The following is a 24,657-nucleotide window of genomic DNA, read 5'->3' on the forward strand; positions in this document are numbered from 1 at the left end:
CGTTGCAACCGACTTCCGCATTGGAGTCGCGTCGCGCGGATTCCAAAGCCAATTAGTGCCAGCAGCAGCAGCATGGCTTTAATCCGCTTAGAGTTACAGATAGTTCAATGAAATCAAAACGGCAGCTAGCGGAGGGAAATCAAATGATAAACCAGCGAGTGCCATTACCAGTGAAAGTGAAAATGTAAGTAGACCAAAAAAAAAATAACAAAAGCCTCCGAAATTGTGTAATATTCAAATGGCAAAGCCATTTATTTTGCCAACCACAACAACAAGGATAAACAATACAAAGGGAAAGGCACAGCTATAGGACACGGAAGGGCCAAAAGGACTTGCCAAAACAGCTGCAGCCCACAGAAAGGCAACTCGACGCTGTCTACCAAACAGCGGAGCCAATTGGCTGCCAAAGCGCAGGACTACAAATATAAAAGACTAACTAACTCACTTAGGGAAGCCGAAGTTATACATACCCTTGCAGTTTGCAATTGAATTATTGAATCGTAAGGGAAAAATATCATAAATAAGCTACAAATTTGAGCATTCTATTTATCAATATTTATCAACAACGATTTCATCGACTAAGCAAAGTTTAAAAAACTTATAACTGAGTCAAAAATGCATTAATTTCAATTCGGAAAGCTGTCCTATGCTAGTTTTAAGTAGTTTAATAAATCTGCATACTCAATTTAAAATTTAAAGAAATTCAAATTTTTATCCATTTTTGCAAATTTTAATGATGTAACCCCTTATAAAATTTTCTGATTTTGAAAAATTTTTTTTAATTTATTTTTTGACCAGATATGGCTAGACTGATTCTGCTGTTAATGCTGATCAAGAATATATATGATTTATAGGGTCGGAAATGACTTCTTCACTGCTTTACAAGCTTTTGACTAAAATTATAGTACCCTTGGAAAGGATATAAAAACAGCTACTCTAGGCCTGGTAATAAACATTCACAATCTCCCCGCGCCAAGGGTGAAAGTGGAAATGGAAATGGAACTGGGAATGGAAATGGGAATGAGGTGGGGAAGGTGACGGGGAAAGGGAATATGGATGTGCGCGCTGTTCCATCGATTTTCCTGCCTGTGGCATTTCCTTTTAAGCGGCTGCTATCCTGGCATTTACCATATTATTTACTGTTATTTGTTGTGGTTCCTTTGCCACCCACACACACACAAGCACACGCCCCAAACATATGCATACATCATTTCTTGGATCCCTCTTTTTCCGTTATTAGCTCCGAGCAGCAAGAGCAGAGGGAAGGAACTATCGATAAATGTGCCATGCCAGACGCAGGGCACCATGCGGCGAGGGAGTGTCGTGAACATGGCAATAGTCCTGCTCGACCGCTGTGCAATTGTGTGCCTGCCATTGTCCCTGTGACAAGGAGGCAGCAGCATTGAACTGCCAGCTGCGGGGATCGGGATAGTGCGTGGTCCAAGGCTGGACGCTGAACATTTGACCCCTCTGCAATCGGCCAGAGCCTTTCGCACTACGGAACAGAGGCGGTGTGTCCTTGACTGCCGAAGATTGCTTTTTTCCTTGGCTTTGTAGGACATCAAACTTTTACTTTTAACCCAGGATTAGAGTATATAAAGTAGAAAATTTATGGTTTTTGTCAGGAAAATAAACATTTTAAAAAATGAAAATAGTTGAATACTTTTAAGATTATAGTTCCATTTGAAATAACAAAGTTTACTTAGTAAATATTACTTATGAAATCAGTTTCCTTTAAATATTCCTCCGAAGCATTCCCAAAATCATTATATTCTTAATCAATCGGTTAAAACTTTATATTAACAATAAAAACCAGTTAGTTTCTCCCTGTGCACTTTCTATCCAAATTATTTGCGACACATCACCAGAGGATTTACATGTTTGTGAATAGATTACACAAGAACTTTTTCCCAGACAAATGCAAATATCTAAACGATAAGTTTCCGTCCAAAGTGTCGGCAACTTCAAATCAAGAAATGCTTATCGAAATGCCCCAATAAGACCCACTAAATAGGCACCAAGCTCGCTTGAGTAATTAACTAACTCGCAGTAATGGATGGGCGGCGGTACGCCATGACGTATGCGTAATATTTGGACAAACCACTGATTCCAATCGGTCTTGGAGCCCATTGAAGTTAATTCCTCCTCCGCAAGTAAGAGTGAAATGGAAAAGACCACCCTTCACACTCCTCTCAGTCAATTTGTGCTCATGTATTTATTGTACATGGAAATGGCACATTTACTTTGCTGCTTCCGCTGTTGACACGAAATGGCTGCCCGAATTCAGCAATCGCAAACAAATTGTACACGCAAGTGGGAGCAGCAACAACATGGCTCGAAACTTGGCCAATTGCAATACCAAAAGCACTCTCCTAGCTCTTGGGTGAACTTTCGCAGCTGTAGCCAGGGACAAGGACATTGTGTTTGACTATGACTAGCAATAACTAAAGCAGATCATTGAATAATTTATTAGGCTTGGCAGGCACCTCGAAAATTATAAATATTTACAAAAGAAATAAAAACTTTGATTTTATACAAATCTTACGTATTTTCCCCACAAACCCACTTTTATTAATTTAAAAAATATATACATAACATAAATCAATGTTGTACAAATTCCTTTTAATATTATACAAACTAGTAAACCATTTTTTCGAGTGCTTTAATGCCACCATATGCGCGGCCAAAGAAAACCCAGTGACCCCAACAAAAGAAATTCATAAATGATGGATGGATGGTTAATGGTAAATAGTGAATAGAGTGAATGGCCAATGGGTACTTACCAAAATTCGACCAGTTGTTGTTTGACCCGAGATAAGCTCCCCAGCCCAGTCTTTCGCTTCTGTCATAAAGGTTCCCTCGAACTCCTGTTTGTTGCGGGAGGCCTTCTGCTCCTTCTGCTTGGGATCGTTGGGCCCCAGGTCCGGCTCCTTCCGGCAGCAGATGAAGGCGAAGGCGCGCCATAGCAGCACCACGAGCAGGCCAGCAAGGAATGTAAAGATGCTGGACAGCAGAAAGCACCAGTACTTGCGCACCTTGAGACAATCATCGGCGTCGAATGGTGAATCTGTTGGATCGTCGGCCAATGATTCGACAGTGCTTTGGTCACACCCCGACATCCCCTGGAAGAAGATCGGGACACAAGGTAACCAATTAGCTTTAGCTATTTTGCAATTTGTTAACCGAACTTGGCATAAATCAATACGACAAATACAAATAACTGGCGGAAACAATGTTTACGTCATACACTTGACATTTAGGATCGACGGAATGCCTTTTTCTCTCAATATATACGGTGGCACACTCGCTCGCTACACAAAATTATATAGATACTATATAGTCTATAGCATATATTTCCCATCTTGGCGACGCTGGCAAATGTAAACAAAAATTGTGCCCGGCCAAGGGTGCCACTATGAGAAGTCTTAGCGCAAAATGAGTTCATAAATAAAAGTCTTAAGTTTATTTAGCCGCAAAAGATGTAATTTCTAAACGGAAAAGAAGGAATGCCAAAGACTTGAATGCATTTATATTTATAAATTTAAATTTGGTTAAGGGTAATCATTGATTTTCTAATTATTTCTTATCACTTAAACTTAATCTTGAACACAACTATCAAGACCAATCTCTTTAGTTTCGAAATACATAAAATAATTTTCACATAGAAGTATAATTATATTCAAACTCTACTCAGATTAAATATAAAATTATATTGAATAGATTTAAACTCATTAAAATTAATTTTTTCCCCACTTTCATATAGACTTTAGGCTTAATTTAGATTAGATACTATAGATGCATCCTCCTTACATTTGTCAATGTGCTGCTGAAATTCGTGCCGATCAAATCGCTCGACATTTTCGCTGTTTACATTGCGCCACTGACACACACACACGTCGTCGAATTAATTTATTAATAATATTGCCACGATATTCACTTGATCGAATGGATATTCAAGTGCAGGCGAATGGGTACCGAAATCCGAATGCTAAACACTGAACGGCAAAAGCCAAGTGCCAAGAGCCTCACAATGCGAAACGGAACGAAAACTTGGCCCGCCTTTTATAAATAGCATCAAACAAATCTGTTATTTTTAAAGTGATCTCCTCGGCGGACACACGCACAGCGACACGGGCGACGACGACGACAAAGGCGGCGACGACAAAGAATTCTCATAACACCGGCCAAAGGCCATCTACACTGGGCATGGGCCTCTTGGTTCCGATCTATATCTATTGCCGATCTGGCCACTCAAGGTGCTATTGTCGCCTGCATTCACTTGGGACTTGTGGAACTCAAACTGGGGACAATTCACAGCCGGAAAGGCCAACGCACTCGGTGAATCACGGCACACACGCATATGTGTGTTTGCAATTTGCACAGATATGGATATGGCTATGGCTATGGCTATGGAAACGGGTACGGACACGGATGCACGGTGTGGGATGCGGAATGGGGCACGGGCACGGGCACGGGCACCCCCTTCCCGTATATATGTTTGGATACCGAATATATTATTCTATAATGGTGGATGTCACACACGACGCGACCAGGCGGACACGCACGCGATCCGGAATCGAGCTGAGTGAAAAAGGAGGCACCGAGCGAACCGCACAACTGGCGTCCACCAACTGAACGAGCCGCTTTCCAATTGCTCCGCCGACGACAACGACGGTACGCGGGCTCTTGACGCTTCTATTTACATACATATATCTCCTGCCGAAGACCCATCCACTCGCTCGTTCTCTCTCCGCCCAGCTCACCCACTCTCCGGGCCGCTCGCCATATCTCCCGCTCTCCGGCGGATTGCAGATTGCGGCTGGGAGGCTCTACGGGAATACGCCTTCTCGGCTGACCGCCAAAAGTGTCAGGGCAGGCGACAAACTTGAATTTAATTAAAAGGCAGCGTCAAGACAATGAAAATTGAATAGAGTATTGGAATAAAGAGGATATACCCTAACTTTAGGTTTATAACTAATGCCAGACACAGCTGGGATTTTAAGTATTTATTATATACATAATTACATGTGCTTAAATAAATTGATATAGTCTTAGCTTATACTTAAATAATGGGTACTAGGGTACTATAATTTTAGTCAGAAGCTTAAAACGCAATGAAGTAGTCGTTTCCGACCCTATAAATCATATATATTCCTAATAAGCATGAACAGCCGATTAGATCTAGACATCTCCGGCAGAAAAATAAATTTTTAAAATTTTTGGAAAATTTCAAAATTTTTTAAGGGTTTACATCGTAAAATTATTATCAAAAATCGGCAAAATGTTAAATTTTTTTAAATTGTAAATTGGGTATGCAGATTTGTTAAACTAATGAGTTATGAGTTTTTTAAATTTTGATAGGTCGCTAAATTTGTCATATAAAAATATCATATATAAATAAATATTTAAAGAAGCCGAATTAAGCTTAGTTAAGACGTAAATAGCAAACTGCAAAGGTATATATACATCGGCTTCCTGAATTAAGTTTTTTTTTTTATGTTCAATTAACAAGGTTTCGTTAAATACTCTACATTATGGGGTAATTCAGGATGCTTGCTAATGTTGGAAGTACCCTTGGCAAGGGCAGCTATGTGGCACATTAAAGAACTTTTTGCACGTGTGTGTGTGAGTGTGCCTGTGTGTTTTTGTTGCCAACAATGAATTATTGTTACAACAAGAAAAACAACGGCAGGCCGAATATAAATAAATAAATTATGAGTTCGCTTCTATACATTTTTGTTTGTGTCTCTCTTTTTGCATTCCTTTTTTGTGTGACCCCACGGTCCCCGGGCAACACTAGCCCCCCGAACGGGGGTTTGGGGGGGTGAGGGTGAGGGTGAGGGTGGGGCTGGGTGCCAGTTAGTGGGCGGTGGAAGGTGGAAGGTTAACGGTTACTGCTACAGTTAACTCCGGCGAGTCACGCCATGCTGCCGCCAGTTAGCTGTCGTTTCATAATTTACGCGCTTTGTTTGCTGTTTCCTGCGGGGGCAGCCGTGGTAACAAGTTGGCCCAGTTTGTTAGCACATGCCACTATTTCCACTAGCCATAATTGCTCATCATCCCTTGGCCCTCACATCACGTCGGCATCCCTCAGCCACAGCCTCATCCTCAACATTATCATCATAAGCCAACGGCGTGCACATTATTTATAGTTTTTATTTCAGTTTCTATTTTCTCTGGTTTTTTTTCTCTTTCAATGCTTGGGCGGTTAGGTTCTTCGCTTCATTGCATTTACGCAATTATAAATAGCGAAGAAGAGAAAAATTGTTATTCAATTCAATTTTGTTGACTATTTTTAAGTAAGATTCACCTTGAATTTATGGGCTACCATGGCGAATGCGCAATATTTCTAATATTTTATATGCAAAGTGAAAGTCAAAGGGTTTTTCCTCGTTTGAGAATCTTTAGTATAAAATAAATAAATAAATAATTTGTAAGTATAAATATTTATGATGTCAATACTACTTTTAATCACTTCGCAGTTGAGGGCTAATGAGGCGTATACGTAATATTTTTCGAAAACCTTCAAATTTACAATGAATCAGAATAGAATTAGCCAAAAATAAAGAAGTGGCTTACAACTTAAAGTATTCCTTCAAAGGTTTTAAAAATACATTCCACCTCTAAAAAAATAACTCTTTAAGGATAATGCAAATACACAAACCATTAAGTCAATTATGTTTACACATCCAACCCATAATTTGTTATTGGGAACGACAAACTCTTTACACTAACGAAATTGTTAAGAATTTTAGAGTGTCATCGCGTTTCATTCGAACAAACACACGGACATGTTTCCTTAATATTACACGGGTCTTGCCTGTTTGTGTGTTTGGATTAATTTCCCAGCGCTTTCATCGATCCAAGCGAAAATGCAGTTGCCGACGTTGAATGAATGAATTATTTATAACCTGCCACTGAGCCCCCGAGACTCCGAGAGTCATGGATGGCTTTTATTCGACCAAGTCGCCTTAGCTGGCCCAAAGATACTATACTACTGGGCCAAGTCAGCTGGGACAGGCGACTAATGAATGCGGGTGGTAGCGATAGCGAAAGATATAAATTATGCCGCCAGGCCGATTTCACTGTCATTCCGGCGGGATCAGGTTGGGAGGTAGTGGCGGACACCAATCTAACGGATGAAGTCACACGGCGGCAGTCGGCGGCATAGGCAGTGGCTTGATAATAATTTACATTGCGAACTATCGATTTTCGGGGGCGTGGGCGAGCCCCTGACCAGCCCTATCTTGACGCATGTCCGTCAAAGCGAAACGCTCGAGCAGAACAAGACACAAAAACGGAGACGGAGAGCTGACAACTGACGAAGCTGACAAATACCCTTCGACTTTTTGAGCAATTTATGGCCAGCACTTGGCCCGCTGATTGGGTCCGTTGATTGCCGGCCACCACCGCCGGCTGGCAGCCCCTCCATTCTGACCATTGGACACTGGCCAAGGCCAGAGGGCTTAGGCTGCACTTGGTCGGTGGTCAGTAGTGAGTAGTGAGTGAGTGCCGTGTCCAATGGTCGGCGTTCTGCGCTCGGTGTGCCACATTCTCAAAGGTCACGCGAGCCACTGCGAAGGGTTGAATTGCTAGATGAATGGATGGGCGCCAAGCGATGGAAATCCCATTTATTAAATGAAGCGAAACGAATTCGAAATGAATAGTAAAGGGAGCTTAGGAAAATCATATGGCTAATATAATATACATATATATAGTTTGTACAAGAGAAGTAAAAGGAAACCTAATAAACAATAAAGTTATTAATAAATAATGTATAATACTATGATTGCTTTATACAATTTAAATCAACTTTTTAAGGGAAATTAAATGATTTCTTGTACGATCTTTCTGCATTTTATAAAACCTTCTTAAAGAAATAAGACTTAGTAGGCGTAATAATTTATTTAGGAGAAAAACTAACCAAAAAGATAAGACTGCGTATTGTTAGTATACCTACACCAATAGTTCTTAATATTATGTAATACCTCCTAAATAATTAATTACTTATCCTAATATATTATAATTTAAATAGCATAAGCCTTGTTAATGAAGGTAAGCAACCTTTATAAATAGTTGATAGAGAGAGATTAATACCTCATTGATTTGTATACAAATAACTGCAATATGTTTATGAGCTTGTATGTGACTGATTCAAAGATCTTTAAAATGAGCTCTAAATGCAATACAAATTGATAAGGACAGAGGCCAAGAGCCAGTGGAAAAGATCATTAAAAACGTTTTCTATATGCAAAACGAGGTGATAATGTGTAATCGTTAGCTCGATTAATGGATTGATTGATTGATTGATTGACAGACGAGCTGTATTGAGTGTAGTGAACGAGAGTTCTACGAACTGATTGACTCTTCGCAAGCGCGTCATTTTTACGAGTATTTTTGGGATTCACGTAAGACATCAAGGGCTTTACCTTTGGCGTGATGGGTGGATAGAACGGTGGCAGTTCGTGACAATTCGGACACCAGCTGGCCATGTTGGATGGATCGCTTTTCCGATGGGAGGACCCAGTGTAGTTGTTGGCGTTGGACGCGTTGTGGTTGTCGTGGTTGTTGTGAAAGTTGTGATTGATTTCCGCCGGCTATCCGTTTTCATATTCGCTTTCCTTACGGAAAAGGGTGTGTGTGTGTGTGTAATTCGATTTCGGATTGGTGGATTTGGATTGTTGTGGCAATCGGGCTTGGTGGATGTGTGTGCAAACTACTGGCGGGCGGGACTACTCACCTAGTACTGGCTAAACCACCGAGGCAGGGCTCCAGGGCTGCCAACATTCACACGCTCAAATCGCACATCAATGTGTAGACGATTTGTGGTTGTTGCAGCTGCTGTTGCACGTGGCAAGGTGAATTCTTCTGGCTTGCGTTTTCCTTTGTTGCTGTTCGGGGCTTTTTTCCGGTTATTTCATAGTTGCTACTCGAATTTCAAAGCTCACTTGCATGGTGTTTATACGGGCGTTATCAGTTTCATTGTGCGTTTGGATTGTGTTTTGTTTGCTCGTACTTTGTAATTTTGATCGATAGTTTTGCTTTTGAATTTGAATTTGTAGTTAAAGTTGCATTTGAACTTAATTAGATAAGAAATTCCGTTTAATCACACTGCTCCTCATGTTCCCTTCACAATTTCACAAATGTGTTAAGCTGCAAAAGATTTATTTGTGGTTTCGAGCGATATATTAAATATTATATAAATTGGCTTCGCACCGGCGACCGGCAGGGTTAATTAATTATATATATTCAAATTTTTTTTAGTTATTCTGCTGTCATCATTATTTTCATTTTAATTTCTTTACGACCGGCGACATTTGTCAATGTTATTTAATGCTTTAAAAATCTTTATATATTTGTATTTTGTTTTGGGACTGCTACCACTGCTTTTGGTTTATCATTTACAATTTTCACGGAATGTCTTTCACATTAGTATTTAATTTTATTCTTATTTATCTCTTTGCTTTTTCTAAAAACAAATACGTCAGGAAGAACAAGGCGGCCAAGTAAATAAATAAATAAAGACGCGAAGCAAACTTCAAAGCAAAATCAGCAGTTGAGAAGCCCAGCTCTTTCCCTCTCTATTTTTCCATCCCCCTTTCTTTCTCTCTATTTGCCTTTCTCTCTTCCTATTCTCAGTTCTCGCTGGCTTTGAGAATTTTCTCTCTCATTTTCTGGCTGCGGGTAGGCTTCTGCGCTTTGGAATGATTCCGAAAATGGTCGTGGGGTGAAAGCTTTTTCGTGGCCAGCAAACCGTCGCACATGGATTTTTGTTAAGCATACGCACTGTGGAACCGAATTCTAGGCAATTTTAAAATATTGCTACTAATATTACAATTCTGAGTCTCGATATTACTCTCAAGTTCTGAAACTATGCCTCAGAAATCACAATTTGTATTTTAATGTTAGTTAACTATGCAAGTTAGCGGGGCTTTGCTGTCCTGGGGCCTGGGGCTTCGTCCTTTTGCCTGCGGCATGTCGTTGAAACGGAAACACACTGCCCTAGTTTTTAGTTTTCCTTCGTGTCCTATCGCACACACACGCACGCACATAGCACGGTAAGCACCCAGCACACACACACACACACACACACACACACACACAGCTGCTAAGAACATAGGACCTTAACAAGCTTCCTAATGCGATTGCAAACAATGGAAGCAGGACAAATGCCTAGTTAAATCAAAGTTGCATTTCCATAATAAATAAGCGGGCGACACAATTTCCCGCAGCACGCTAACGTTCTGGGAAAAGGGGCAGGGCCAGGGAGGGGCAGCAATGTGAGCGAGCGGCTCCAAAGGGGAAATGTAAACAGAGCTCAGCTCTAGTCCTGGCCGCGCATTGAACTCGCCTGGGCTGCCAGTATATGCCAGTGGATATTGGATAGCTTTGTAGGTATCTGCGTATCTACTCCTGGCCCACGCACACACACACACACACACACACACACATACATAAAGGGACACACGAAGGAACTCGGGCAGTGACTGACTGACACACATATACTCGTAACACACGAAGGCAGAGGCGGACAGCGAGTAGGAAACAACAAAAATAACATTGACGATGACAAGGCAGGGGGTCCCGAACGATACAAGTGTATCTCCGGTCTGGAACATCGACTTTATCATCGGGTCCCTTCGTTTTTTTGGGGGACTTTTGGTGGTATGGTACTGGTGCTGGTGCTGTGGTGTGTGCTCGTTTTGTGCGTTCGTTCGCAACTGAAAAACTGGCTCACTGTGCCGTATCTATGCGCATGTGTGTGTGTGTGTGTGTGTCACTATGTTGTATCCTTTAAATGAAAACCTGCAGCAGCAGTTCCCTTAAACAGCTCGGAAAAAAGTCTCTTTTAAATTTCCATAGCCTACTTTCAGGCCTTGCATATCATGTCGAAAATGGCTAACTTTATTGCCATCACTTTAATTATTCCACACACACACACACACACACACGCACAAGCATGCTTGAACATGCTATTTTTTAATTGAATTTCCTGTGTGTATGTGTGTCGTCGCACATTTTCACATTTTCTTTCATTCACTCAAGCCCGTGCTTAACGGATACCGAATTTTTGCACAATTTCCACGATAATTGCCTGGACTTGGAGCGCTTATGCCGTTCATGTTTTTTTTTCCAAATTCGTACACTATAATTGGCCGAAAACGCAGTTTGCAAAATTTGTTACTTTCCTGCCTCCATGTCTGTGTGGGTGTGTGTATGTAAAGGCAGTTTTCCCAACACATATATAAGCACACACTCAGTTAGGCACAGTCGCGACGCGCTCCGGCCAATGGAACCAACCTTTCTCGTCAGCAGCGTATACAATTCTGCGCGCTGTCGACTCCGACGACTTGCAACTCGGCGACAATACCGATGAGGGATACAAATACGGATGTGTGGATACGGTTGGCCCAAGCTCGCCTTTCGAGCTTTTTAACTTTTTCGGAATGTTGCGGTACCGCGGTGTCGCGGTTCCATGGACCACTGGACGACTCCGTGTTCGATTCATTAGAACTGGCGCCAAAACCCATTCACTATGAATGACTCTGGTTGGTGGTGTGCGTGTGTGGCAGTGGCACATCTATTGCTAAAGGCGGTGCACACGCGGCGTATGTGGCATATGGCAAGCCTTTGGGAATAACAGTAAATAAATAATAATAACAAAGCCTAGAATTAAGTGTTTGCCACATTTTATAAATTATTTTAAAATACCTAGAAAAATATTTAATGCTTACTAAAAATGCTGTACTTCATATGGTATTTGTTCTTACTTGCATATTTTCATGGAATAGGAATAAATGAGTTTTATGGAAATGTTATTGACAGATCCTGCTATGGCCTTGGCCGTATTAACATCTTACAGGATTTAAGAGAATGTCGTTTCCCCATATTCCAGGTACCCCACCAAATGCCATCAGGAGACTCCAGTACTTTTTTATAACCGTAGTACTTTCCATTCAAATTGCTAAAAAATAATAAAATATAGTTGTAATATTTAGTAAAGTCATAATCTAATATGTTAAATAATTATTGGCATATATTATAATCAGGAACTAATTTCTGAGATATCCCTAATAATATGTTTTATTATTCTTACCATAGAGTATTTTCCCACCATCCGTAGTCCATCATTTCATATGGAGGGATATCTTCATTCTTATCAACCACAAATTGTTGGCATGAAGAAGTCAAAGTCAAGTAATCGCCAGCACTTCCAGAGTATTGACCAAGTTTCTTCAAAGCGTAGTGTTCTTTGTCGCTGCCAACCTCAAAGTGATCATATCGAGCGTAAGCTGTCGCATTATCAAAATCAACAAGTTCAATATATAATTCATGTCTCTGATTTGTAGTCAGGATATGTAATTTTTCATAGCCAAGCCAGAACTCTCTACTAAGGTCACCAAATCCATTAAAATACTCCGAGCAACGATAACCGGGGAGAGGTACGACGCTTCCATCGATTCGACGCTGTATGAGCATCCAACCAGGACCGGCTGATGGGAGATCCTCAAAAACTGCCGCAAAACTAAGTTTAGGAAGTTTGACAAATTGAATTGAAGTCATTTTAGTGCAGTTAAGGTAGATCATTGTCTCCCTTGAGTCATCACTGGGCTCAACTTTTAGAGTGAACGTAGAGAGTTTGTCATTGAGTTTCTTTATCATGGATGCATCCACTTTAGCTTGAGATTCAAGCTTGGCGATCTGTTCATCTTTCTCCGCTTTAGTTCTTATATCTTCCAAAGCTGAGTCTTCAGCTATCTTGATTACGGATTCCAGCTCGGCGATAAGCCCAGATTTCTCTTTTAGATTTGTTTCGTATTTTTCCATTTTATCTTCCAATTCGGCGATTTTTTGGTTTCTATTCTTAAGTTTACATTCCAATATTTCAATGTTGGCATTCAATTCGTCAATTTTAGTTTCATGCAGATCGCAGTCAATTTTTTTTAAGCTTTGACCAAAGTTATCTTTAATTGCATCGATTGATAATTTCAATGATTTAATTACATCCTCCTTATCCTTGGTCTTTTCCTTTTCACATGCTAAATTATTTTCAGATATTATCAACTTTGCAGTCAAATCGTGGATTTTTTTCTGTTTCCGCTTAATAGATTTTTTAAGACCCTGAACAATGCGATTTTGATCGCCACTTGCACTATCCAGTACTTCCATATCCGAATCGCTACTCTCCTGAAATATCAATAAAATTCAAGTTGTAAGCTTAGAATAATTACTGAACTTATTATTTTTAACAAACCCACTTTTATATTTTTGTTATCGCTAATAAGTTGAAAAACTAAAAAATTAATTAGACCATTTCCTGAAGCTTATTAAAACAATTTAAGGAAGTTTCAAACAATCGTCATACGCGTGTATGTAATTATTATTTTGAACAGTAGTGTAAATATGAACAATATACATTTTTTGCTATTCAAACTTAAATCAAGAGGTTTTTATACCTTGCAGAGTATTAAAACTTCAGTCAGAAGGTTGCAACTCAGTGAAGATGGCACCTCCGACCATATAAAGTATATATATTCTTGATCAGCATCAACAGCCGAGTCTCACTCGTATGTCGGAACGGGCCGAATCGGACAACTATATCATATAGTTGCCATAGGAATGATCGAAAAATTTTTACAAAAAAATTCTAACATTTTCAGTTTTCAACAGATCAAATTTGAGATATAGCCGATTTAATTATTCTACAATTTTGTGTAAAATTTAATGAAAATCGGACTATATTATATACATACGTACATAGCTGCCATACAAACGATCGTTTGATATAGAGGAAAAATGCAAAGCTGTGAATTTATAACTGTACATACAGTAAGCGTCTGTATTGCGATCGTGAATTGAGTGTGTGTGAGTAAATGCAAAGACCGTTTGCGTTGAGTTTTTCGGTCAATCGGTCTTTTGCTGACTCTCATTGTGCGAGCGTTTCTCGTTTCGCTCTTTAGGCAATGCTCATTGAAAGAGCGACACACAAAGAGCTCAACGAAAAACGTTCAACAGAAAACCTAAAAGAATACAGCAAGAGTCTCTTGCTCAGAGCGAGAGCGAGAGAGTATGAACTTTTTCGGTTGTGCTCGCAACGAGAGCGCAAGAAAAAAATCGGTCGACAGTTATTTGCGAGCTCTGGAATAGATGAATGAAATGAAAGAGGGCATTACTGCATTGTTTTTTAACATGTATATATGTACATATATATAAAATTAATATTGTATTGATTCCTAGTCATCGAAGTTCTATCTGCATGGGTATATAAACTTCGGCGTGCCGAAGTTAGCTTCCTTTCTTGTTAAATATATATTATAACATTTATCTACATTACCGAATTATTATCAGTGGTTGAGTCAAGTGCTGATCCACCAGGCACTTGGAAAATATTGTTCAGGTTGTCGGGTCGCATGGTGATTCAATATGTTAATTCACGATTGACTTGTATTTTTAATATACGCATTAAAAAAATAATTAAGGGAATACTAAGAATACGAATTATTGGAGAGCGCAGAATGCAATATGACCAGGTGCGGATAGTGTTTTTAAGTTTTCCATAAGCATTTATCGATAATTGATATTGCTTCACTAAAAGCCTGACTGAAAATTTATTAAGAACATTTTTTTAAACTTAGTTTCATTGAAATTTATACATTTTTTATAAAAATATTTTAGACCAACAACTCAGTGTTTAATAAATAACTAACGATGTATCGATAGGAAAAATACCAAAACCACTATCGGATGGATAAAAAGCTTTATTAATTTGGTCTGACATACCGGCATTGAGTTTTTCTCCGATCCTCGCAAGTCATCCTAATCCTAACTCTACTTCATAACTAGTACGAGTCCGCTTCAGGATTCGGGAGACACCAGAAGCTGCGGGGGAACATGAAGACGGCTGTGCTGGGCGCGGGATTAAGCGGCCTGTCCGCCGGCTACTATCTGTTACGACGCTTTGGCAAGCCGCTGACCATCTATGAGGCCTTACCGCGGGTCGGTGGCTGGGTGCGGTCGGAGAACCGCAAGGATGGCAACTTCATCTTCGAGAGCGGACCGCGCACCATCAGGCCCGTAGGAGAGCCAGGAGCCAATACCTTGGAGTTGGTGGAGGAGCTTAAACTGGCGGTGAAGCCCATCCCGCGCAGTCATGTGGCAGCCCGCAACAGGATGCTGTACGCCAAGGGGCAACTGTGTCTGCTCCCAAATGGACCCAAGGGTCTCTTCGGTGTCCTGCCGCCCTTCACCAAGCCGCTTTACAAGGCGATGCTGCGGGATCTGTTTACCAAAAGCACACCGGCCAAGACGGGAGACGAGAGCATCTATAGCTTTGTGGAGCGCCGGTTTGGCAAGGAGATAGCCGACTACGCCATTAGCCCAATGATCTGCGGCATCTGTGCGGGAAACGCCCGTGAGATTAGCGTCCGCTTTTTAATGGAAGGGCTCTTTGAAAAAGAGCAGAAGTACGGCGGTGTGCTCAAGGGGACCCTCTTTGCCCTCTTTAACAACAAGGCAAAAGACACCAAGGAGGGGCTGTTCGCCCAAGGGCTGCCGAAGCTGTACACTCAAGCACTGCAAGAGAAGTGGGCCATGTATGGGTTGCAGGGTGGACTGGAGATCCTGCCACGCGCCATGCGAAAGTATCTGGTGGAGCGAGATGTTAACGTGCAGCTAAGCAACGAGTGTCGGAACCTATCCTTCAACAGCTCTGGCGCCCAGATGATGATCAAGGATGCGGACGTGCTGGTAGAACATGTGGTCAGTGCGCTGCCAGCGCACAAGTTGGCACCGCTGGTAAAACAGCAGCATCCCTCGCTGTGCGCCGAGCTTATGGAGATTCCCTACGTGGACGTTGTGGTGGTGAACTTGCAGTTCCAGGGCAACCTCCTTAAGCAGGATGGATTCGGTCTGCTGGTGCCGCCCATTGAAAAGCTGCCCATTCTGGGCGTCATCTTCGACAGCTGCTGCTTCGATATGGGCGGGAACACGGTGCTTACCGTGATGATGGGCGGCCACTGGTTTGAGCAATGGTTCGGCGATCGTCCCAGTCAGAAGCAGATCCTCGACCTGGCCACTAGCCATGTGCAGAAGATTTTGCAGATCAGCGAGGAGCCCAAGTTCAGCCGCGTCCACACGCTACACAAGTGCATTCCGCAGTACACGGTAGGCCACAAGCGTCGCGTGGAGAGCATTCGAAACTACATTAAGTTCTTTAACTTGCCACTGACGCTCTGCGGAGCCGCTTACGACGGTGTGGGCATCAACGACGTCATCCTGTCCGCCAGACGTCAGGTGGAGGCAATGTAGTAGCGGAGCAAGCAGTGTATTAGTTTGGTTTAAACTTGCTAAGCTTACAAATCCCTTTCAAAATTCCGTGATTCCACATTAATTTTTTCTTGTTACTTGCGTTTTAATATTATAAATCTGTACATATAAGTGCTTACTTTCCGTGGCCACCTAAACAGGGAGGACTCTTCTCCGGCTCCTGCTCCGGCTCCCACTGCTTTGGCGTCTTTGCTTCTATGGAAAGGGCGTGCATGAACTCGAAACCAGCTGCTGCCAGTGCGTTCTTTACAGTATCGTTGACCAGTCGATGGCGCTGTGGCAATATAAACTCATTAGCCACCTATGAATCGTGGTGATTTCATACGCACCTTGATCAGGGACAAGTCATTGAACTTTTCGGAGACCACAAACACCCGAAAGTGGGACTCCGAACGCTTCGGCACGTTGTGCTGCGGCGATTCGTTAATGACTTCTAGGAATACCGGCTTCAGCTCTGTGGTCAGCGCCTTGCGCATGGCCGACTCGATGGGTGGATACTGCCCTGCCTGCTGCGACATGGTGGCTCTGGAGTAGATCTGTCCCAGCCCGCTGATCGTGGGTGCTAGTTGATTCAGGTTTCGGGCGGAAACTCCAGCAAAGCAGCGGAGTGTTGAATTTAACATGATTCCAGTATGCTTCTCGCACAGCTGTTGTCAATTACATAAACAACTATCGGATAGCTATCGTCATCGAAAGCGTGCGGTAACTAATGCAGTCCATCGATAAGAGCACCGAGTAAAAGTTTTTGAAATGAAAACGGTTAAACAGTCATATGCTTTTAAGAAAGTTTTCTAGGATTAAGAAATCTTTAAACAAATATTAATTTTAATTTTTCAAATATAAATATATATTTTTTTAATCCCATTATATAGAGTTCAGAAGATTACACAAAAAATGCTCAAGTTATAATGGTTTAATCGAATTTAAATTCATATAAAGATAGGATATCCGCAGAAAAGAAATCGGATCTGCTATTGCTTAAATTACTTTATTGGCCAAAATCAACAGTTAGCGCAGCACACGCTTTAGAAAATAGTCCTATGGCTATAAACAATCTAGCGAATATCAAGAGTTTAATCAAGTGAGTACAAAAAGTCTCCTTCACAGCAATACGCCAGGTCAATAGTCGACCAATTTCTTGAGCTTTGGTGGGGCCGAGATAACAACGCGCCCTCGATTTGACGAACCGCTGTTGCCGCTGCCGCCATGACCGTAGTCCGCCTCTCTGTCGCGATCACGTCCCCGCATCCGCTCGTGCTGCTGCTGTTGATACTGCTGCCTGTACCGTTCCCGCTCTCGATTTCGCTCAATGCTGCGGTCCCGCTGCCTCCTTCGCCGGGACTGACTTCGCCGACTGCGTGAACGACGGCGATCCCGACTGCCACTGCGCCGGCGACTGTGGGAACGACGTTTCCGTTCCACGCGGCTGCCGCTCCTGGAGCGCGAACGCTGCCTCCGGTTATACCTGGGACTAGGCGTTCTTGTCCGTAGCCTACGTTCCGTTCGGCTGCTGCTCCGCCTGCTGTGCGGATCCGGGGGAGGAGTGCGCCGGCGACTTGGCGACCTGCTCCGACTGCGACGGGTAGAGGACTTGGCCAGCTGGCTTTCCGATGCCACCGATTCCGCCTCGCTGCCTGAGAGCTTTCCGCTGGAGGGCGTGCCATATTTGTGGCGTAGCTCGCGACGCCTGTGAATATGGTGATGTGAGAGGACTGGCCGCCAGAGCCACCCACACCCACGATACTCACCTCCGACGCAGCTTTAGCGCCAGCTCTCGCATTTCGTCCTCCCGCTCCTGTTGCTGCAGTCGCTCTCGTTCCGTTTTTTCAATTTCTGCCCGCTTGTCAGCTTTATCTGCAATTAATTCGGACTTTAGTGTTTCATTTCGAAGATTTAAAGAAGGCGCTTGGTGAACATCACACTACACTCCGAGGGGCTTACATTGCCGGTTTAGCAGGTTCTGCATCTTTCGCTTAAGCCGCTCGCGCAAATTTGGTCGACCACCACTGCTCGGATGTCCAGAGCCCTGTAAAGGTCACGATGTGGATATTTAGCAAGCTCGAAACGAGGTTGAGATATAAAGGGGAGCAGGGGCGGGCTGTCGAAAGTGTGGTGGGAATTTAGGATCGGTCAACACGTACATGATCTACCGTATATATTTTAATAACAAGGTGTATAACGCCCATACATAAAGATTTGCAATCAAGCGCACAACTCTTAAAAAAAATTAATAGATTACCCTTCATTGTGTGGTAATTGCGTACATCTTCTGGCGTTACAAATCTTATTATAAGGTGTTTGGTGTAACCCGTCTTCCTACAGTTTGGCCAATCGACTTGCCTTTTTTAAAACATTCATGCTATGAATATTATTTTACGAGTTCATCCAAGATATCTTATTGCCTGTGGAGGCCAAGACAAGGCCTACGGTCAAGAAGTACTAGGTTGATTCATGGCAAGGATGACTATTTCTACTTTCAGTGCTCACTAGATTGGGTCACGCAGCCGAGAGGCCGCATTAGCTAAATTTTTTTCAGCATAGCAACAGAACAAAGAAGGCGTGCATAAACAGGATCCAAGAGATCCAAACAGTTGTGAGTATCAAGGGGTGGTAAATGCACTCTTTGATTTCATTGTAGCATCTTTCATATATGAGAAATGACTGTTGTAGTGGCATTAACAGAAAGAAGGGACATGGAACGCAATGCATTAATAAAAAGACAGAACAGGCAGGGATGGTAGCGTCACTAGTCGGGGGATGGAACAGAAACACGGTGCTGCCTGCTTGGGTCCGAATGTTGCTCATTGGCTTGGATTGCGGATGGCGGATTGCGAAAGGCTGAGACGTGAATTTTGTGGTGTACTCCAGTTGGGTGGGGCATGAGACACTTGGCTTTGCTTACTGACTTTGGTTTCGGTAGCTGAACTATATTTGCCTGTTTGATTACCCGTGCTGCTCGATGAAGACATGGCCGGCTGGAGAGCATGGGAGCGCTCTGACCTGAAACAGAGAGGGCATAGAATTAGTCGTTGGTCAGGGCCACCACCTTCGGGGGATCACTCTTTGGCGGTTCTACTTTACCACTAGCTGCAGCACAAACTTACGCAGTGTCCACTTCCATTTCATCGGAATCCTCAGCTCTTTTGCCCAACTGCTGCTGCTGCAGATCCTCGTTGTCGCTGGCCTCGCTGGCCTCCGCCCCCGACGACGATGAGGACGACGTATCATTTGCTCTCTTCCTCCCGTAGTAGCGCTTTAGTGGCGGGGGTGGTGGCTCCACTACTTGCGGTTGCACTGGAGCGGGAGCGCTTGCTGTCCCCGATTGGTTTAAGTTAAGAACTCGTGATGGTAATGGATAGCTAATCATGGGAGGAGCAGCTTTGACCAGAGGCGCCTGCTGCTGCTGCTGGAGCATCTTCACTGTAGATGTGGTCGTAGTAGTTGTGGTGCTCAGGCAATAGCCGGCAATTGTTGATGCAGACATGGGTGCGACCTTCTTCTTGGAGTGAGAGCGGGAGCGACTTCTTCGCCTGTAGGAGCTACCACTGGAGCTGCGCGAGGAGTAGGAATAGCGCTTCCTGGACCGCTTGTAGCTAGGGCTGCGCGACTTGTAGCGCTTCCACGAGCTAGACCGCGAGCGGGTACGGGACCTGGATCTAGACCTGGTGCGGGATCTGGATCTCGACCGGGACCTAGATCTAGACCTTGATCTGGAGTAGAATCTGCGCCGGCGACGCGAGCGAGTTCTGCTTCTTCTGTGGTAGCTGCGACTCCGCCGACTTCTCCTCCGACTGCCACTGCGACTCCTGGAGGCAGAGCCACTTCTTGAGCGGGAACGAGACCGGGAGTACGAACGAGAGCGGCGCCTGTTGCGCTTGGCCGACTCATTCATCATCTTCAGTTTGTCTAGGTTGTCCTTTACCTTTTGGGCATAAGAAACCGAGGAGGCGGCAGACGCACTGGCCGCTCCGCTGCTTGCATTAATGCAGGACTCACCCAACGTCAGGCCAGGCTTTGTCAGGTTGATGGTGATTTTGGAATGCGGCTGCATTTCGTCCTCGCCACCGAATGAGGTAATATAGGTGATCTTCTCAGGGCCCGCATCGGCTGGCGAAGGCGACCTCGAGTCGCTGTCCTCCTCCTTGTCCTTATCGTTACCCTTGCCGCCGGCCTTTTTGTCCTTGTCCTCCTTGGCTGCGTAGCTCGGCGGACTAAAGGGTCTATTGGCAATCCTACGCTCTTTTTGGGCCCGGCGCTCGCGGCGCGATTTGCGTCCGCTCAGCAGCATCTTTTCCTGTTCCTCTTCGCGGGCGATGCGCAAGGCATCCGCCTCATCTGCATCCTTGGTCAAGTGTGAGAAGAAGTCATTGCTCTTCATGCCGTAATTTCGCCCGCAGGCGTTAAGCTCGTGGGCCTGGGCGGTGTCCAATTTACCGATGTCAATGGACACGTCCATATCGATGTCCGAATCGGATTCGTCAGAGCCCTCCCCCTTGTCGCCCTTGGAAATCACTCCTGGTGCTGCTGCTGATCCTCCTCCCGCAGTTGCCACCGAACTGGCCGCCCCAAAGGGCTGAGGACCAATGGTGGCTGCATCACTAGCATCATCATACGAGTAGCCTATGGTGGCTCCCCCCGATTTCTGCTTCTTTTTGGCCAGATTGCGTTCCGCCTCCAGCTGGGCATTAGCTCCAAACTGCTCCTCCAGGTAGAGCTGATGCAGGAACTTATCCTCGCTGACGTTAAGAAAGTCGTTCTGAGCCAGAATACGGTAGCGCTCATAGTTAAGCTGACGCTCCTCGGCGGTGAGCTCTGAATCCGCCTCTGCTCCTTCGCCACCACCCTTGGTTACGGCCGGGATATGGTCCAGATGAGCGCGCACATCGAAACGGTCAATGAGGTTATCCTGCTGACCCTGCCAAGGCACTCTGCAAACGGGAGGAAACACTTTTAGTCATCCCAGCAGACCCAAAACCTGGAACATAGAGGGTTTTAAGCTCCAACTCAATATCACTTGCATGATTGCGGCTCCATCGCCGGCGGCGGCCACCGCGGGGTCCAGATAGATTTTGCTGCGCCGACCGTGCAGCTGAAGGAACTGCGTGGGATCCGCCTGGATCTTGTCGTAAAAGTACTGACGCCGCTCCGCTCGCTTGCGGTAGTCCACGATCAGGCCGCGGATCTTGCGCTCCTGCTTGCGAGCCTCGTGCCACATGTTGCTCCGTGCTGTGCCGACTACCCAATGAGTAGCGTTCGCCACTCAATGTCCTAACACACCCGGCAAATCGAGTCCTGTTCCGATTCCTTCGTCTACTCGTTTCGTTTCGATTTTCTTTGGGAGTGTGTCCGCAGTGTGCCCGTGGCAGCAGCAAGCGCAAATGCCGAGAAATATCGGGGAATGCAGAGAGGCCGGCTTTAAAATTATTTATAATTTGGTTATATGATTTTGGCGTAACCCGATATAGTTTCTGTATAAACCAACCATAACACAATTGTTTTATTTAAGCAACCACATTGAGAATTGAAGATGAGTTATTTGTAGACGACTGCGTGACACGGAGGTGTTGATACTCAAATTTGGTCATACTATCCTTTATCCTTTCGATAGGTAGAAAATTCATTCTAATATGCTTGGTCCAGCACCTAGAACTTGAAATCACTTATGGGAATTATTTTTAATGCTTATACTCGAGCATATTATTATTTTATTATTGTACCCCATAAACGAAATAATTTTCTAACCGCCTTCAATTACTCATTTCTTGATCAAGCATTCGTTACTTTTTCGAGCTGTTGGCAACACCGCCGAACCTGCGCTCTGTTGGTGGTGAAAACAGGACAAACAAAGGGACAATAAATAACAAGCCAAACTGGAATGGGCCACAACACAACAATTGTCTCTAGCCGCCTCTAGCGGCATCGATTTTGAGGGGAACACATCCACAGCTACATTCGCAGGACACTCACGGGGATTTACGTGTGCGGAAAGAAGCGGCGCGGAACGCAAGCGAAGGCAGAACGAGTCTAGCTCGTTTTGCGGATCCAGTTTTGATGTCCTCTGACAGACGCTTCTATTTCGCAGCGGACCTCGGATATAATGCCACAGCCGAAGTGGAGGACAATGAGGGCGGCGGGCTGTATCCGTCCATCTGCAAGGACAGGATCGAGGATAAGGGAAACAATAACGAAGCGGATGTGACAGTGGAAGCAGACAAGGACGACCAGGACCAGGACGCGGACGACTCAGAATTCCTACAGGACGTGCCGTACTCCTCGAGTAGTATCGATCGCAGCTCGGTGGGCTCCATCCCGTGGGCGGACGACGCCATTAAGAAAAATTTGCTGGACTGGGAGCGGGTGGAGCGACTGCTGAGCGGGGAGGAGCCGCTGCCAGATCAGGAACCGGAGCTGCGCAACGAGATAGCCGACTGGCAGCGCAAGTTTCCTAGCTTGCTGGGAGGTCGGACGCGTCCGATGCGTCACCACAGTTTCGATAGCCAGGCGAGGGAGGACATAGACTCGATGTCCAATCTCAGTCTTAACTCCTTGGACGACGATGACGATGAGGAGGCGGAGGATGGCTTCCTTACGCCCACGGCCGAGATACAGCAGCGGCATCATCAGCCTGTATCCCGCTCGTATCTGCGTCCCAGCCAAAAGAAACTGGTGGATTTGCTCGATAGGGATCTGCGTGTTACCTCCGTCTCTGTAAAACTTCTTAAACGACAACGCAGCCAGCAGCACCAACCTCAGATGCCGATCTCGGCCACGACGCAGTCCTCGGCCCGCCTGCGGATGCCGCCCATTCTAAACGTACTGGACACCAACCGACGCTTCAGGGGATTGCTCAACAACCGCAGCTTCGTTCAGCTAACCCAGGTGCAGCAAAAGGAGCAACAACAGCACCAGGCCAAGTCTGCTGTCCTGCCCCACCAGGGCAATCGCTCCGCCTGGCACATGCCTATGGCCGCCAGTCGCTTCTTCAACAACAAGAACGCAATTGTGCTGCCCTCACTCAACCTAGGCAGGCATAGGGAGCTGACCACCACCACGGCCACGTCCAGCCAGAGCAACTCAAGCGGCGGCGGCGGTCACAACAGTCACGGACACAGCAACAGTTCCTCCAACCGCTCAACGCTGCATCCCTTCGGACTGACCAGCGTCTCGAGCAACACGCCATCGACGGGGCGGTCCATATCAGCAGCAGTGCATCATCCACGCTCCGAGTTTGCGCCGAGCAGTGCCTTCTACATACCCTACAGTGCCTCAAAATTCAAAGCCTTTAAGTAACCTCAAACAATAAAACTAAAAGCAAAATGACCTGGCTGACAATATTTGGGGAGTGGATTAAAGTGGGGTTAGAGGTCTTAGAGTTTATATCAAGCTAACTTAATAGCAAACTATTAGTTAAACAACAATTCAAGTAAATATCTAAAGAAGAAATGAAGCTAACTTCGACACCCGAAGTTTATATACCCTTGCAGATAGAACTTCGATGATTAGGAATCCATACAATATAAATTATATATATTTATATATTTACATCTTACATTATACCTTACCATATTTACATATATAATTACATCTAACGATCGTTTGTATGATACCTATATGATACAGTCTTCCGATTTTTTATAAAATTTGACACAAAACTTAAGCCTAATATAAAATGGCTATATATCAAATTTGATGAAAATCTGTTGAAAACTGGATAAGTAATAATTTTTAATTGTATTAAATTCTCGATCGTTCCTATGTGAGCTATATGATATACATAGTAGTCCGATTTTCATAAAATATTACACAAAATTGTGGATTAAGATGAAATGGCTATATCTCATATTTGATGAAAATTTGGTGAAAGCCTATGTGAGCTATATAATATAGTAGTCCGATTTTCATAAAATTGTCTCATATTTGATGAAAATTTGGTGAAAACTGAAGAAGTTATAATTTTTAATTTTATTAATTTCTTGATCGTTTCTATGGCAGCTATATAAACAGCACAAAATTGTAGAATAATATGAAACGGCTATATCTCAAATTTGATAAAAATCTGTTGAAAACTGGAAAAGTTATAATTTTTAATTCTATTAATTTCTCGATCGTTCCTATTGGAGCTATATGATATAGTAGTTCGATTTTCATAAAATTTTACACAAAATTGTAGAATAACATGAAATGGCTATATCTCAAATTTGATGAAAATCTTTTGAAAACTGATTTCTCTATTGTTTCTATGGGAGCTATATGATATAGTAGTCCGACTTTCATAAATAGTAGAATAATATAAATTAGCTATATCTTAAATTTGATTAAAATTTGTTAAAA

The 24,657-nt window shown here is 43.8% G+C and overlaps 6 protein-coding genes across 61 annotated transcripts in view; 2 read left to right on the forward strand and 4 right to left on the reverse strand.

Moving 5' to 3' along the window:
- slo (calcium-activated potassium channel slo) overlaps positions 1-11,629 on the reverse strand; it is a 57,745-nt gene extending 46,116 nt beyond the window's left edge. For 18 of the 50 annotated variants that reach the window (XM_086839568.1, XM_086839540.1, XM_086839582.1 and 15 more), the window contains exons 1-4: positions 11,302-11,629; positions 8,741-9,153; positions 8,430-8,621; positions 2,784-3,122 (exon numbers count right to left, since the gene is read on the reverse strand). In XM_086839568.1, coding sequence (XP_086695694.1) covers positions 2,784-3,122; positions 8,430-8,492 — 402 coding nt within the window. In that variant the 5' untranslated portion in view covers positions 8,493-8,621; positions 8,741-9,153; positions 11,302-11,629. Of the gene's footprint in view, positions 1-2,783; positions 3,123-3,810; positions 4,674-8,429; positions 8,622-8,740; positions 9,154-11,301 lie in introns of those variants that run through there. The other 32 variants (XM_086839569.1, XM_086839581.1, XM_086839551.1 and 29 more) reach the window with 2 other exon arrangements.
- A 44-nt stretch (positions 11,630-11,673) lies between these two features.
- LOC110189091 (uncharacterized) lies at positions 11,674-14,750 on the reverse strand. 2 transcript variants are annotated; one of them, XR_002319939.2, is made up of 4 exons: positions 14,336-14,750; positions 12,098-13,188; positions 11,772-11,965; positions 11,674-11,712 (listed from the first exon to the last, which is right to left on the reverse strand). XR_002319939.2 is itself a non-coding variant. In XM_020959067.2 (3 exons), exons 1-3 carry the CDS (start codon positions 14,411-14,413, stop codon positions 11,833-11,835), a joined length of 1,302 nt encoding a protein of 433 aa, XP_020814726.2. In that variant the 5' UTR covers positions 14,414-14,750; the 3' UTR covers positions 11,674-11,832. The 2 variants fall into 2 exon arrangements, 1 of the variants encoding a protein (XP_020814726.2); XM_020959067.2 differs by having other exon boundaries at positions 11,674-11,965.
- Positions 14,751-14,892: 142 nt separating this feature from the next.
- Ppox (protoporphyrinogen oxidase) lies at positions 14,893-16,437 on the forward strand. The gene has a single exon (XM_020960624.2). The coding sequence runs from the start codon at positions 14,893-14,895 to the stop codon at positions 16,306-16,308; it is 1,416 nt and encodes a 471-aa protein (XP_020816283.1). The 3' UTR covers positions 16,309-16,437.
- Positions 16,391-17,185, reverse strand: LOC110190266 (bolA-like protein DDB_G0274169). Its single transcript, XM_020960636.2, has 2 exons — positions 16,656-17,185; positions 16,391-16,600 (listed from the first exon to the last, which is right to left on the reverse strand). Exons 1-2 carry the CDS (start codon positions 16,947-16,949, stop codon positions 16,442-16,444), a joined length of 453 nt encoding a protein of 150 aa, XP_020816295.1. The 5' UTR covers positions 16,950-17,185; the 3' UTR covers positions 16,391-16,441.
- A 112-nt stretch (positions 17,186-17,297) lies between these two features.
- On the forward strand, positions 17,298-23,643 carry LOC110190874 (uncharacterized). 4 transcript variants are annotated; one of them, XR_015273178.1, is made up of 2 exons: positions 17,298-17,407; positions 22,098-22,229. XR_015273178.1 is itself a non-coding variant. In XM_020961530.2 (2 exons), exon 2 carries the CDS (start codon positions 22,378-22,380, stop codon positions 23,614-23,616), a length of 1,239 nt encoding a protein of 412 aa, XP_020817189.1. In that variant the 5' UTR covers positions 18,780-18,919; positions 22,098-22,377; the 3' UTR covers positions 23,617-23,643. The 4 variants fall into 4 exon arrangements, 1 of the variants encoding a protein (XP_020817189.1); XM_020961530.2 differs by lacking the exon at positions 17,298-17,407 and adding an exon at positions 18,780-18,919 and having other exon boundaries at positions 22,098-23,643; XR_002320014.2 differs by lacking the exons at positions 17,298-17,407; positions 22,098-22,229 and adding exons at positions 18,789-18,919; positions 18,997-19,057.
- Positions 17,299-21,721, reverse strand: LOC110190873 (uncharacterized). 3 transcript variants are annotated; one of them, XR_015273177.1, is made up of 6 exons: positions 21,345-21,721; positions 19,431-21,254; positions 19,274-19,326; positions 18,268-18,352; positions 18,075-18,180; positions 17,299-18,013 (listed from the first exon to the last, which is right to left on the reverse strand). XR_015273177.1 is itself a non-coding variant. In XM_020961525.2 (6 exons), exons 1-6 carry the CDS (start codon positions 21,539-21,541, stop codon positions 17,446-17,448), a joined length of 2,874 nt encoding a protein of 957 aa, XP_020817184.1. In that variant the 5' UTR covers positions 21,542-21,719; the 3' UTR covers positions 17,299-17,445. The 3 variants fall into 3 exon arrangements, 1 of the variants encoding a protein (XP_020817184.1); XR_015273176.1 differs by having other exon boundaries at positions 19,229-19,326; positions 21,345-21,719; XM_020961525.2 differs by having other exon boundaries at positions 19,233-19,326; positions 21,345-21,719.
- Positions 23,644-24,657: the final 1,014 nt, after the last annotated feature.

Source organism: Drosophila serrata, unplaced genomic scaffold (genome assembly GCF_035046125.1).
Source record: "Drosophila serrata isolate PLE 108 unplaced genomic scaffold, ASM3504612v1 contig_376, whole genome shotgun sequence".
Classification (NCBI taxonomy): domain Eukaryota; kingdom Metazoa; phylum Arthropoda; class Insecta; order Diptera; family Drosophilidae; genus Drosophila; species Drosophila serrata.